Genomic DNA, 14,743 nt, shown 5'->3' with positions numbered 1-14,743 from the left:
ACACCCATAGCTGGTTGTTGGAATAGTACAATAGTACTTCACATTCTGACAAGATAACTTTCGATTTTATGAAAATTAATCCCATAAAAAAATTCAATTTTGAGCTAAAATCTTCTATACGTCCGATATCCATAAATACGACAATTCGCTATAAGCGAAATTTTCAAAATTATTTTGGTATTACATGTTGACTGGAACGGAAAGTAATTTGTTATAACGAATAAACTTCGCAGCATTTAATTATAAGCGGGCTCGACTACATTTTAAAGTTTGATTCACTGGACAACAATGAAATTTTGTCCGCCGTGAAAATATACAATTCGGAATGATTTTTGATTTGCTGAACACGATTATCACTATGAAAAAGTTTTATTGGCTCTTGTTTTTTTGAGATATTAACATGTGAAGTGTGAAAAAAGTGCTTCATGCGAGTGGTATCTGTTGACGACAATGAAAGTGCGTGTTGAGTATGATTATCACTATGAATAAGTTCCATCAGTCTTCTTTTTGGAAATACTACCATGCAAAAAGTGTTCAAAAAAGTGTTTTATGAGGGGTGTCTGTGGTCAACAATGAAATTGAGGACATCAAAGTCCAACAATAACAAATTGTCGTCATATAAGTCTGACATGAAATTACACAATTCCGAACGGTTTTGACCAACGAAACAAGAATATCACCATGAAAACGTTCTATCGGCCTTTTTTGTCAGAGGTATCAGCATGTTAATTAATTAATGAACAATACTACTGTAATATATTTGTGTTTCTATGCATTTTTTGTTGTGTTTATATGTAATTTTTGTAGTGTTTCTTTGTATATTAAAATATTGTGTCTTTATGTATTTGCAAAGTTTCTATATATTTATGTTGTGTTTTCCTGCATATTTATTATTTTTTCTATTGTATTTCAATGCATTTATACTGTACTACTATATATGTATTAAATGTGAAATTACAAAGAAAACCAGATCCAATCCAGCTTTTTTATGGTCAGATTCATGTTCAGCACACCGAGTTACAAAGGAACTGACTGTTTTTATTCACGACGCAGACAATTTTCCAATTTTCTGTCTAGTGTTATAGATGAAAGGCATATTAATCCTTAAATTACGAATACTTAATTACAAGAGTATACAACTTACCGGTAACGGTATATACCTGTGGATGAAATCGGATTCCCAATGCACTCCTCATACTTATCTTTGTGATCTTATTTACGTTTGCAAGAGTCTGAACGTATTATATTCCGACTGTTATCCCGATAAGAATTGGACTTATATTTCCGGCATGTAATAATAATACACAGCACACACAGACACGGCACACTCACAAAACTTTCACGAAATTCAACTCCCCCCCATAACAGTCGAGCAGACGACAGCGCCGTTGTTGGTTGCGTGAGACAGAGAAAGAAGAGCAGACGACAGAGCGTGTAAAAATAATCAATGCCGTCAATTTGCTACCGCACATATCTACTGCGCATCTTATTTGGACTGAAACCATTTCTTCTTTTTTATATTTTTTCCCCCTTCCTTTAAAAAAGAATAAAATGACCGAGATACAGTATCAAGGGGTTGAAGATAATAAAATGGGGAAATAATAGTGAGAGAGTGTCTCACCCCGGAACATAAATAAAATGACGGTCATATCAAAGTTATATGATGACATCCATGTCTCTTTTATGTCTTTTTTTGTCATATTAGTGTCATTATAACTCTTGTCAAGTTACACGTGTATAGACGACTAATGTATGATGGGTATTTCTTGATATTACGGTATCGTGACATTTCGTTTTGAAATTGATTCTGAAGGGACTTGGACCCCTTGGACCGATTATGATGCAACTACTCTATGCAGGATTCAAAGCGTTCACGCATGAATTAACCAAGTCACTGGTTTACGGCACCTATACTTATGGCTGTAAAATGTTCTTTCTCGGCACACCTGTATTTATTGCCAGAGAATTTTATTGCACGGCGCACCTACACCTATTGCAAGAATTTCCTTTCACGGCACACTTATACTTATTGCGAGAGTTTTCCTTCAAGACACACCTATATATTTCACGGCACAAATATAATTATTGCTACAGGATTTCATTCCACGGCGCAGCTATACTTATCGCTACAGAATATGATTCCACGGCGCACCTATACTTTTTATTACAGAATATGATTCCACGGCGCACCTATACTTATTGCTAGAAAATTTCATTCTACGGCAAGCCTATGGTTTTTGCAAGAATTTCCTTTCATTGCACACCCACAGGCATTGGTAGAATTTTCTTTCACAGCACACGTCTATAAATGTGACTTCATGTGAATAGTCTATTATAGATGCTAAAACTTTCCTGCTTGTAAGGCCATTTTTTTGCCAAAAACTGAAGTGCCGTTGTGTGCACTCTAAAAACACCATCTACCGACCGCCTTTGCTATTGCGATTCGACCGCACATTCTATGATCAAAAATCTTCGCTTAGGCACTTAGGTCTCTTATATCACGTCTTAAGACCCGTTCACGTGGGAAATAGAAAAAGCGGATTTAAAACCCGCTTCAAGAATTTTCACCAATAACAGCTCTCCATTTCTTTCCTTACGAACGCAAAAAGTCGTCAAGCGGATGCTAGAACTCCTAATGCTACCGCAATATTTTGCACATGTGAACGGGGCTTTAAATCTTATCCCATGAATTTAGAACCGACCTCTATAAACCTGTGATTTCCGAAACATATGCCGTGGCTCTTCTGTGCGGCGTATAGGTAACTGACACCCCGAAATAACCCAGCATTATTGAATAAGTCAAACATGTCATAAAATCGAATGCTGCATATACGCCATTGACTCAAATGTAACTCCCTGATTGCTTGATGACTAATGACAATGGAAAAATGAAATAATACCGAAATTAATTATTCAAATTATGTCTTACCATGCAAGAGGCAGCACAGAGAGTGATAATCCTGTCTATTCTTTAGAATCCTCACTGTACCAAACACTAGGTAACGTGAGAGAAATGTCTGTGTAGGTAGGACGTTGGTCATACTCACGATTGAATGTGCGGAAATGGCGTGACCATCTCATCTGAAAAGTGCACCTAACGTCGTGCAGCCATTTCTTTTCTACTTCCTGATTTCGGTGACACATTAAAAAGAAAAAAAAAAGGCTGAGTGTAACTTCATATATTCCCTTTTCTTTGTATTTCTTCTTGTACATGCTTCTTCTCTTTCCATAAACTCCTACTTTTCTTCCTACCTAATTTTTTCTTCTCGATCTTGGAAAAAATGATTTGTTTTTGCACGTGGAAGGGTTGAAATGTGTGCGCCTCTGCGGCACGAGAAACGGTCGTCAGTGTGCGGTAAAGTAATAAAATAGATGGCGGTGTAATCACTCAATGGTTATGACAGTTCCGGTTTTGGTTCTAGAAGAAAATAACTATTACACTTGTAGGTATATATGGTTTTGAGATTAGTTTTAGGGCCCATTAGTAGGGAAACGTCAGAAAAAAATTTTCCGAACTATTTTTTGTAGTTTTTGCTACGTACTAAGGAAGTATGCATCGAGTAATTCACGAATAGGCAACTTGGCAGCAACAGTGGTAGTTTTGTGTGCACGTGGTTTCTAACTTTCAACTGGGGGGGTTGCAATACACCTTTGTTGAGTTAAGTAGGTGCCTAATTAGAAACACATTTTAATGCTTTTAACTGCAGTGTCATTAACATTTCGTTTAATCTTTCAAATTTTTTTCCAAAAATTATAATCGCAAATTTAAGCTTTGATAGCTTAAAAAATGCGTTCTACTGTGGCCCATGACCAATGCTGTTCCGAAGTAGAGCGTATTTTTGCAACCCTTGGTAATTTGTGTGTGTGAGTACGCTAAAAAACATAATTATATTGCATTGAATACGTCAATGTGGTTGTAGCTGCTATTGGAATTGGTATGATATTTTTTGGTAGATTCAGCACCCTTTTGGTTAGCGTAACTCGCAACGCACCCGACTTACGATATTTAGTGATCTTCAAGACCCACCGAACAATGATGTGTCAACTGATCCCTAATCAACGATGGTCTCAAAGAACCCCGCATAGGAATGTTTCTGCTTCCCAATCAACGATGATCTCGAACTTCGAATAATGATGTTTGCAACCAGGGGGCGCACGCAAAATCGACCTTTGGAGGGGGCACAACAACCTTGTTGACACCCTTCAAAAAGCATTTAAATGAACAGAAATTGGTAAATATAGCATATTAAGGGTATTTTATTTCGATATGTTGTTTTTTTTTTCACCGAAATATTAATTTCCCCCCCTAATTTTTGGTGGGCTTGGATGGGGGCGGGTACTGGTGCCCTGTGCCCTGTGCCCCTCCCTGCTTACGACTGATCTCATTTGAGACACCTCAAAGAAACCCGAATAATTGTGTTTCTAACTGATCCGAATCACAATAATGATCTCAGAGAACCTTGAATGATAATGTTTCCAACCGATCCCAATCAGGTTAACCCTAGAAGCTTATACGTATGTGTATCATGGTGAACTACACATTTCGCATGTGAAAGATGTCGACATCTATCTTCCATTGCGGAAATAAGAAACTGACAACCGAGGTCAATATTTTTCTCAATGTAAATTCGAAGTTGTGGGTCTGCTGACTTGCTACGATAACAATTTTCTGAAAGAAAGAGAAACTTATATTTACTCTTTTGCAGGAATAAACTCCGAAAACACATTCCAGTCGGTCGTGTGCTCAAGTTCGTTTTCTGCGGTTTTCCCGCTTCGAGGCGCGAATGCGAGCCGGTCTCCCATTTGAAAAAGTCTCTCCGCAAAGAGCAGGCAGACCTACAACACGATACAGACATAACACGAAAATGCAAGCATTTCCGTCTTTACTTCAGAAAGTGGAAGACAGGTGGCAGCATGAACACGAAACATGAGCAACTCGACAACATCAATACGTTAGGGTAGGGTTACCAGATTCGAACCTGAGAAAGGAGGATGCCTGCACGCACCCTTGATGACGTAATTTTCCCCAATTTTCACAACAGATGGCGCTACTTATCCTTGCAAAAAATGGAAACACACCCCCCCCCCCATAATAATATACAAAAAAAAAAATTTCCCATTTGAAACCGAACCGCTACATATGTTACGGAAATTTGATAAACCCAATTATTTGCATAATCACCGTCTATTATGCATAGTTGCCAACCATTTTTGTAAGTTTAATAAATTTAGTTTTTCACAATTACCGGCGATTGGAGATTTTGCTCAAATTTCAGCCAAAGATGATGGAGTCCGTCAGTGTGATGTTACGTATGTTTAAAAATGCTAATAAATGTGAAGAAAATATGTACTTATTCTGAAATTCTTCACTTTTATGCATTTGTGCGCATATTCAATATTGAAAAATGTCAGAATTTGCAAATGCCTATGCACGTATGCAGTTGCGTATTATCTGGGCTCTAGTTATGAAAAAGGTTATTCGTACTCACCCGATAAGTTGTCAACAAAGAGAGGAACATGATGTTTGCGAAGTATAATCGTCATAATCTGCAAAAAGTAATACGTCGCTCTCACAGACTTGGAACGTGTCAACATTTTGACGTAAATAACTCATAATGTGTAGCCCAGACATCATGAGTTGGAGCACCCCCATCGCTTTCAACGAATTGTGTCTATCTTCTGGTCAGTTTCATTACTTTGCCTGCAGCGGGGGGGGGGGGTTCTTTTTATACCCTCAGAAATTTTTTTTTAATCTTTTGTAAGTGTTGTTTTTTTTTGTCAGAGGAATCAGCATGGAGTGCTGTTTACATTCTATTTTCTTCACTTCTGAATGGAATAGGTAACGCCTCCCCTGCTCCCTACTTCAGTACACGGCATCTGCTGTTGGTGAGCAAACAATGGTATACTCAAAATGTATATTATGGTTTTCTTCTTTCAGAGCTGTTTTTCCGACTGTCTTCTTCATGTTATCCTGGGGCAAGTTGGGCCCTGGTTAGAATAGCATCTGCCTTGCTTGGAGGCAACTTGGATTCACCTGGGAGTTTCGAGGGCGTCGGTCAAAGCGTGTAAAAATGTGTGGGGGAAAAAACACAACACACTCATGCCAATGAAGAGATTTATATTTCAGAGTGAAAAAAGAATTCCCTTGAAAAAAAAAGGGCCAATGATTCCGGAAACTAAACGGAGGACAAAGGGACGAATTTTCTAAAGCGTAGGAGGACGCTTGAAATGACAACAAATAGGAAGCCGTATCCTCCTAAAGGAGGACGGTTGACAACCCTACGTTAGAGCCACACATACACTCAAAACACATATTCCGGCATTTGCCGAATCGTTAGAAATTCCGTAGAGTAATGTGTACGGGATGGATGTACGGTTAAGTAGTGGCAGGTCATGAGTATCGAACCAAGGTTTACCATTCGTTTGCCATTTTATCAACTTATTTGCATACACGGCTATCGACTAACATTTTCAGATTCTCACGCCACGCCACGTGACACATTGGGTAATTCTTTTTTTATATATAAAGTTAGTCTTCAGAACCAGTTTGGCAATTGTACATACAAATCTTTTTTTTCTAGTTTGGCGTATTGAGTGCAACCTTTTAAAATGACCCTGCAGCGCCGAGAGACAAACTAAGTAACGTCTGAAACGACGTATCCACTAAAGCTACTACTACTTCACCAACTCTGGCCATATCGATGTATTGCAATTCACTGCCATTAATGAGACGGGTTGGACTGGCCTTGGTGGTCGCCTGAAGTTCGTTAGGGAAAAAATCTTATCTACATCCTCCTTCGGATTCGAACCCGAGACCGTGACAACAACCTTCACGTTGGGACACGAGCATCTTACCACCACGCCACTCGGGCGCTCTTCCACTGAAGTTTATTTGCGCTAAGAAAGCGCAAAATCAAAGTATTAGCAAATCTATATCTTTATTTGCATATGGGGCCAAACCCATGCAAGGATGGCGTGCAACTAAAAAAGAAAACCACGATTCATTGGTAAGCACATAAACAACTCACATGATACCAATTAAAAAAGAAAATTCGACCATCAAATATAAAAAATTTAAAAACTCCACAACGTCGTTAGAAAAAAAGAAATAGTTTTCCAATTTGATCTTCGGATAAGTTCGATGTTTTGAAAATGAAATTTTGTCTGGTGGGATTTCGGAAAAATAAACGATTTCAGAAATGTGCTTCTTTGCAGATTGAATAGTGAGCATTCGAATAAAATAGGAAATGTGTCGAAAAACATAATTGAAATTACTCTGCAATTAAGGCAATCAATTCTGGTCAGGATTTAATATGACATATCCACTAAGAAAACGCAAGAAACCACTATCTCTTCTAATTTGAGAAATTTGGCGTTTCCATGACAAAGGTATGTTAAAAAGCAGATGTGAGATGGGGGAAAATCCCGTGGTATTGAGCATATCTCGTTGACCTATTTATTTAATCAATATTGTTTTTCCGAGGCCTATCCAAGAGGATGCGGAAGTTATGAATGACGAAAACTACGATTGATGTAACAGGAAAATTCGGAAATCGTAATACAATCTACAATATTTGGTGGTAGGTTGTTCCAGTCGATAATAGTTCTTAGAAAGAAGCTAAATTTGTGACAATCTGAAAAGGCAATGAGGAGCTGTAATTTTTGAGAATGGTTGAGTCTAACAGAGAAATGAGAAGGTTTGATTAGAATATTGGAGGTGTTAATATTAAAAACACATGGAGGATTTTATAAAGAAAAGTTAAACGAGAGATGATGACCTATGAATTGATAAAAGATCGTTTTGAATTTTTAGGTCTATGTATCTTGAAATGACCGTGGGAAAATGTTTTCTGAGCGCAGCCGGTGCCACTTGCAGGTCCCAAACGAATAGGTCCCAGTTATATGGAGTAAACTCAAAATATTAAAGGTGCAATTACGGCTGTTATTCAGTGGGGCGGGGGGCGTTTCAACAGAGCATTGTAACAGATTTTGGGGAGTCTGTTATCTGGAAGCATTAAGATTTTGTACCAGAAAAAAAAAATGTATTTTTAGAAGAGCCACAGATATATTGGACGTCTGGCAGATTCAAGTCTAAGTACAGGACAATATCTGGACGTTGTAAATAATTTGCGAAGAAAGAAATCTTGAGCTTTTTCAATATGAAACCAATGGTCTAGTGACCAAATTGGTGCAGCGTAACTTATAACGGACTTTGACAGAGAATCAAACAGTTTTAATGCTGCGGGAACAGATGAGTTACGTGACGTGCCCCACTGAGAATTCGAACAACTCCACCTGAAGTGACTTTGGCTTTAGCCACAACGCGATTAGTATTGTTTAGAAAACACCCAAAGAGGTATATATATATACCCACTCCTGGTATATATATATATATATATACGGTCTACGCACCGTCTTCCCCTCCGAAATTCGCATTGATTTTCCGGCAAGATTTTGTTGTGATCAGATCATAGTTCCAGTCTCTTGGCCAATATGGCGGAGAAAAATGCGTTCCATATAATTTAAAAGAGACGGTCTATAATTAATCGGAAGGTTTCTGTCACCGTTTTTAAACATATTTAACAAATACTTAAGAGTTCGCAGAATTTTTCTCATATCATATTGCTGTACCTTTTACCTGACGAGGGCCATGCTAGTCTTTAGAGGACTACACACACATTCACGCAAATGTTGTTACCCTTTGCCATTCATTTTTAGATTAGAGTATATGTTTCGAAACCAAGAGTCTACTATTACTCAAACCAGGGGACTTCAATCACCGACACAATGCAAGCAACATTTGTCGTTTTAATCCGGCCCGCATGGCACCAAGCACGCGTTATAAAACGGCTCGGTGGGTCATGCGTTAATGGCTGCTAACTTGACCGTACATGCACCTCTTAAACATTCCTCTAAGGAATTTCAAACGATTCGGTGCCTGCAGGAACGTATGATGGTGTGTATATTTGTGACGTATTTATGTTGTCAGAATTATGCGTGTTTCGTATTCTAGTGGTGTTGCCATCTGTTGTAATATTTTAGTAGTAAAAGCAACCTGTGAAATATACCTGAATTTTCGTGTTCATATAAATATCGCGTTGAAGGTGAGTGAAGGTCAAATAGAAGTGGCATGTTGAATTTCATTTATTCACATTATTTGTGTGAATGGCAGAATAGCGCTTACATCACAAACAGGTGTAATTTGTAGGTCCCACCCACATTTAAATACTCGCCATCATCATCATTAAATAGTTAATTTAAAAATTACATCAGCGTGTACAATTTCAATCGCCCCATGCAGTATCTTCAACTAAAATTGATATTCTACCTATTTAGCGTTTCCATCAACTCTATGTACAGAAGAAGGCAAACACTATCCCCCCTTGAAAATCATTTGTATTATATTCATTGGTCGTTATTTAAAATAGAGTTCGCGTGAGTTAGGCATTCGCTATCGGAGCTTCTGGCCAATAGTTTATCTTATCAGCGTGTACACGGGTGGGGGCTCTTCTTGCTTATGCAAATCACCATCCATTCAACAAATTACTAAAGCAAAAAAGCTGCTCGTATATTGATTAGAAAGACGGCTTTTGGAAACGGCCTCCATGAACTCTGTCCTTTAATGCAAAGAATGGGGTGCAGCGATAGTTTCTTTTTTTATATATGTATTTTCCCTCATTTGGGTAAATTATCCTACGAGATAGTTGTGTTCGTTCATGTATAATGATACTCCGTCGCCCTTGTGGTGTCTTTTGTTGATGGTGTGTTCGTTTCCATTCGATTTCTGCACGTTTTGCACGTTCTTGTCTCGATGTGTATTCGAAAGACCTTTAGTAAGAATTACAAAACGTGCCCGATGTTAATGAATTTGCATGAATGGGGATAGGGGGCGTGATTGAAGTGAGGATGGCTTCATATTTTCATTAAGCCTTCGAACGTTTTCTGCATGGTAATTCTGTTTCCATTTTCGAAAAGGGTTATTCTATTGATATCCACGAAGTTCTGAATAGCAAATCTGCATAAATATACAAAGATTGTGAATAAATACCATTAGTGTTATTATATAGGGGGTAGGATCAAATGAAAACGGAACAGAAGCAATAAAACGAAATGACATAGTTCATTTCAAAGCTAGACAAGCACTTGTCCTACTGTTTCACAAAGCGGTAAATACGCTGCTCGTAGAAGTCCTTTGTCTGAGATCGGAACCAATTTCAAATATTGTCCATGACTTTGCTGCCCGAGTAGAAACGGCGACTCTTCAATGCTTTTTCGGTGGACCAAAAACGTGAGAGTCACGTGTCGACAAGTCCGGGCTACACGGTGAGTGTTTGAACACTGTTCACCGAAACTTCGACAGCGCTTTCTCCGTAAGAGCAGCCGTATGTGGCCGCGTGTTTTCGTGCATCAAAACTACTGTAGATTAAATTTCATGTTTTTCTCGCTCAACGTTCTCAATATTCAAAGGAGTTATCTACAGTTAAATTTTGTAAATGTTTTGAAAGATAATTAGTGTGGAAATGTTATCTTTTGATTAAAATTGGAGGTGGTTAAATTTGAAAAATTGGAAATTTCTACGCCACCTGTTCATTCCAAAAGTTTTCACTTAGCCCCAACGAAGGTACCCTTACTGTTCTCTAGTGAGTAACATAAGAAACACGATCATTCTACCATGGAACCTCCCATAACGGACACTTCCGTTGGTTGACACTTCTATTGACTTTCTCTTCTGAATTACACCTTTGGGGCTCAATTGTGTATTTTTCTATACATTGACGGACACTCCTCATCAGTGGACTAAATTTTAAGCGTACGTTATCGAGAGGTTCTACAGTAAAACCTGACTTTTTAAAAGCGAGTATGAAAAATGCGTCGTTTTTAAAATATCTCTTAACATAAGTAGAACAACCGCTTTGTTATGTTCCCTTTTGAATGAAAAATACCGAAGTGAATAAACAAGTTGGAAATGTTCCCCCTTATCTTATACTAGAAACGACTACTTCACCAAACACCAACTCCGGCCATGTCGCAATTTACTGCCATTAACGAGTTAGGTTGGAAATGAAGGTGCCATCTATCAGCGGTAGCGTCAGGCTTGTTACTGCAACATAAGTTAATGAACACAGAAAACAACGTGACGTAGTTCAACCATGTATTATCTATAAGAAATATGCGTTATATTTAAAGAGTTGAAAGAAAATCGGGAATCGGAAGTGAAAAATACGAGTTAAGGCACTAAAAGAGTTACAGGTTGAATGGTTCCCATACAGATTTCACGGATCCACCCTGGAACTACTCACGAATAGAGCAAAACTATTTTCTGTGAACATTGGCTCTTTTTATAAGAGCGAAAAATCTCGTGTTTTTAAAATAAACTTCTTTTTCACAAGCTGTTGTGTAGAGTTTCAATTTATATTTAAAAATTATGAGATTTTATTGATTTATACTTTTTAGAGTTGGTGCCCTTGGGATACACACAAAGTGACAAAATCTGAAAAGTGGGCAAAGGGACCCCGAATTTCCCATGGAGAGAACCTTCTCTATTCGAGGATGATGTCACTCTCCACTTATCCGTATGGAAATTTTCAACAGCTGGCTGATGCGAAGATATTGTTCCGGATAATTTTCCACAAGACTTCGGGATTGCAAAACAAGAAGCGGTTCGACGGACAATCACAGATTTATTTACAGAACAGCAATTTACACGTATTTACAGGCTAATCAGAGAGCTAGCAACTTTCTCGCAAAGTTTAAACACAGCTGACTGAATCTCCTTGTGCCTCTCTAGTCTGCCATCTTGTGTGTGCCGCAATATTTAAAACCCCGACAGAAACTTCGAGAAATAGAACATTCCACAAAATTCTATCTTACAGTTTCCTAGTCGGCGGCGCCACCGTACGGTCTGTCTGGAGGGGAGTTGAACCATTCTCCGGAAGGGCGGGGCTTTCTAGAATGTTCTTCTAGCCCTCCGCCAATCGGATCTTTTTCCGTTTAACCGAAACCGATATCAACCGATTTCGATATTTTTGAGAGCAATCGATCAAATCGCGTCATCTATCGCCTACAGATCGTAACATTGCCCCTCTCTTAGAATTGTTCGTCCCAACAATTCAGTTCGGCGGGTTGTCACTGCGGTGAGAGGCCAGTCTGTTGAAGTGGACCACCTTGCACTTCGAGGATGGCGTCTTCTGGATCCGAGCTACGACGTCGTTCAGTCTCTGCAAGACTCTGTAAGGTCCTTCCCATGACGTTTGAAGTTTCGGGCACAGTCCTTCCCGGCGCTTCGGGTTCCAGAGCCAGACGAGGTCCCCTTCCTTGAAGTCATGAGTCATGGCCCTCACATCGTAGCGGTTCTTCATCTTTTCGGAGCCGATGTTGATCCGGTGTCTGACGATTCGATGCATGTCCTCGAGGTGCTCCTGGAGTCTCTGGACGTGTTCTTCCGGCAGAAGAGCAGCATCTATGGGTCGCCGAAACATCAGATCACCTGGCTTGCGAAGGTCCTGTCCCATCAGCGATGGCGAGTATCCGGTGCTCACGTGGGCGGTCCTCGGTAGCGGTCGTAGGATGTTCGGGGCGATTCCTTTGCGGGCGGCGCAAGCGTCGCAATTCTTGCACCACTCGTGCACATCGGTCCTGGATTTGTCCCAACAGAATCGTTCGCGGATTTTATGGAGAGTTTTAATCACGCCGAAATGTCCACCGGTCGGGCTTTCGTGCAGTTCTTTCAGCACATCTTTCACACGGCTCCTTGGCAGGACGAGTTGCCACCGGAACGTCTTTCCATTATCCGACTCCCATCTGCGGTACAGCACGCCATCTCTCATCTCCAGAGAGTCCCATAGCGCACAGTATCTCTTGGTCGTCGGACTGGAAGAGGCGACGTCTTGTCATGTCGGTTTACCCCAGGTGGATTCCTTCAACTCCATGATCTGTCGTATGTCGGAATCTTCTAGCTGGGCCTTCCGAGTATTCTTATCGCTCCAATGATCGTCACTTGAGACTTGAGATGTTATCCTTCTCACTATAGGGTTCACCGGTCCATACTTCTCTTCCGCCTTGATGCAACGACGACGGTTCTGTGTACCCGGCCCTCTCGTCAGGGCGTCGGCATTTCCATGCGATTTTTCTTTAGGAGGCTGGATCGTCCTCTTCATGCCATCTGACCCTCGTGAGAGAACAGCTCCGGTTCTGCCATTGGTTTTGTCCGCGTCGGTGATGCATTCTTTTTCTACCTCTGGAATGTCCATCACTTTTCTTGGAGGTACTTCGTTACGACCACATCCGAGCAGGGCGATACGCTCCTTCGGCGTGTGCAGCTGGTCATTTCTCATGTCCTAGGAAAATCCGTGTTTCCTCAAGAAGCCCACTCCGATGATGCACGGATCCCTTATGTCTGCCATGAAGACGGTGTGTCAATAGGTGACCGTGGCGAACTTCACTGAGACTTCCAGTTTTCCGCGCACAGTCATTTTCTCCCCCGTGACTGTCTGCAGCGTCAACGATGGTGGTACGTAGAGAAGTCGTTGCTGGAATTTCCGAGCCAGGTTCGTCCTGACGATGCTCACGTTGGCTCCGGTGTCGATGACCATCCTACACGGCAGTCCATCAATCTCGCATCTCACATGGAGCTCGTGGTCTCCGACATATTGATTATTGTGCAAGTAGAATTTGATGAAATTACATTGTATGATACATAGTAATTAGTTCAGCTGAATAAAGGCATTCTTTAGTTTTGACATATTTTTAAATAAAAATGAATTTCTTATTTGGAAGTTTTTATTTCAGAGAATTTCTCACGACCCCCCGGGAGGGTCGCGTCAATGAGCTACGGGGTCGCGAGAGATTCTCCGGGGGTATCGCGACCCATGGTTTGCGCACCACTGCCCTAGACCACTAGACTACGAAGGAAACGAATATCTTTCCTTAGAGAGCTCGAGTGCACTGAACGGGGCCGTACATGGACGGTCGGACCTAATTCAGGCCAAAGTTCACAATTACTGAAACTGCCTCCAGATAGTCCAGGGCACTCATTCGATAGTGAGTGGATGTGAGTTCAATTCCCCGCAAGGGTAGTTTAGTTTTCTCTCTTTCCTAAATATATCTTCGCATCAGCCAGCTGTTAAAAGAACGTTCCAAACTATTTAATTGCTTTACGATCTTCATTACATCTACTACTAATAATAATAACTGATGGGACTCACCTGGTTTTTAAAAAAAAGAAGCAGAAATGAAAGTTTGAGGTCCTCAAATTTTTCTTGATATTGAATCTTGTCGGAAAAAACCGTCTGATTGGCGATATCACTTATCAAGGGGATCTATCAGACACGGCGGGCCAAACAGAAACTTCTCACGAAGCCCACGGGCCTACAACTTATGTAATTTAGTTTCATCTCAATAGAAGGGGTCAATAGGACCCCGGGTTAAACAAGGATAAAAATAATCGAAGACTTCTATTTATTCTAAAATCATCTCTTTTATTAATTATCAATTTTGGTTAATTCTGAAATAATTTGCTTTACAAATTTTGAAAACGTTTTTTATTAACTACTGATTGAATTAATTAATTCTGAGATTAGTTTCAATCTGCAATCACTTTAAATGATTCTGTAATTATTTGTTTCGGTTGATTCTCTGAAATTACTTTCCTTCTAAATAAACCTTGAAATCATTTCTTTCAATAATTGTGAAATTACTCTTTCGTTGACTGTGAAATAATTTTATCAAAAATTTACGAAATACT

The 14,743-nt window shown here is 39.9% G+C and overlaps 1 protein-coding gene across 4 annotated transcripts in view; it reads right to left on the bottom strand.

Moving 5' to 3' along the window:
• Positions 1–14,743, bottom strand: part of LOC149086305 (uncharacterized) — a 190,067-nt gene that overhangs the window by 96,463 nt on the left and 78,861 nt on the right. Inside the window, exon 1 of one of the 4 annotated variants that reach the window (XM_089232330.1) lies at positions 1,145–1,396. The exons of the other annotated variants lie outside the window; for them this stretch is intronic. Within the exon in view, the coding sequence (XP_089088456.1) occupies positions 1,145–1,196 (52 nt within the window). The 5' untranslated portion in view covers positions 1,197–1,396. Of the gene's footprint in view, positions 1–1,144; positions 1,397–14,743 lie in introns of those variants that run through there. 4 annotated transcript variants of the gene reach the window in all.

This window comes from Pholcus phalangioides, unplaced genomic scaffold (assembly GCF_987345545.1).
Source record: "Pholcus phalangioides strain wild (caught in Gottingen) unplaced genomic scaffold, Ppha-v1.0 ptg000005l_1, whole genome shotgun sequence".
NCBI classification, from domain to species: Eukaryota; Metazoa; Arthropoda; class Arachnida; order Araneae; family Pholcidae; genus Pholcus; species Pholcus phalangioides.
This window is presented reverse-complemented; position numbering and strand designations above follow the sequence as displayed.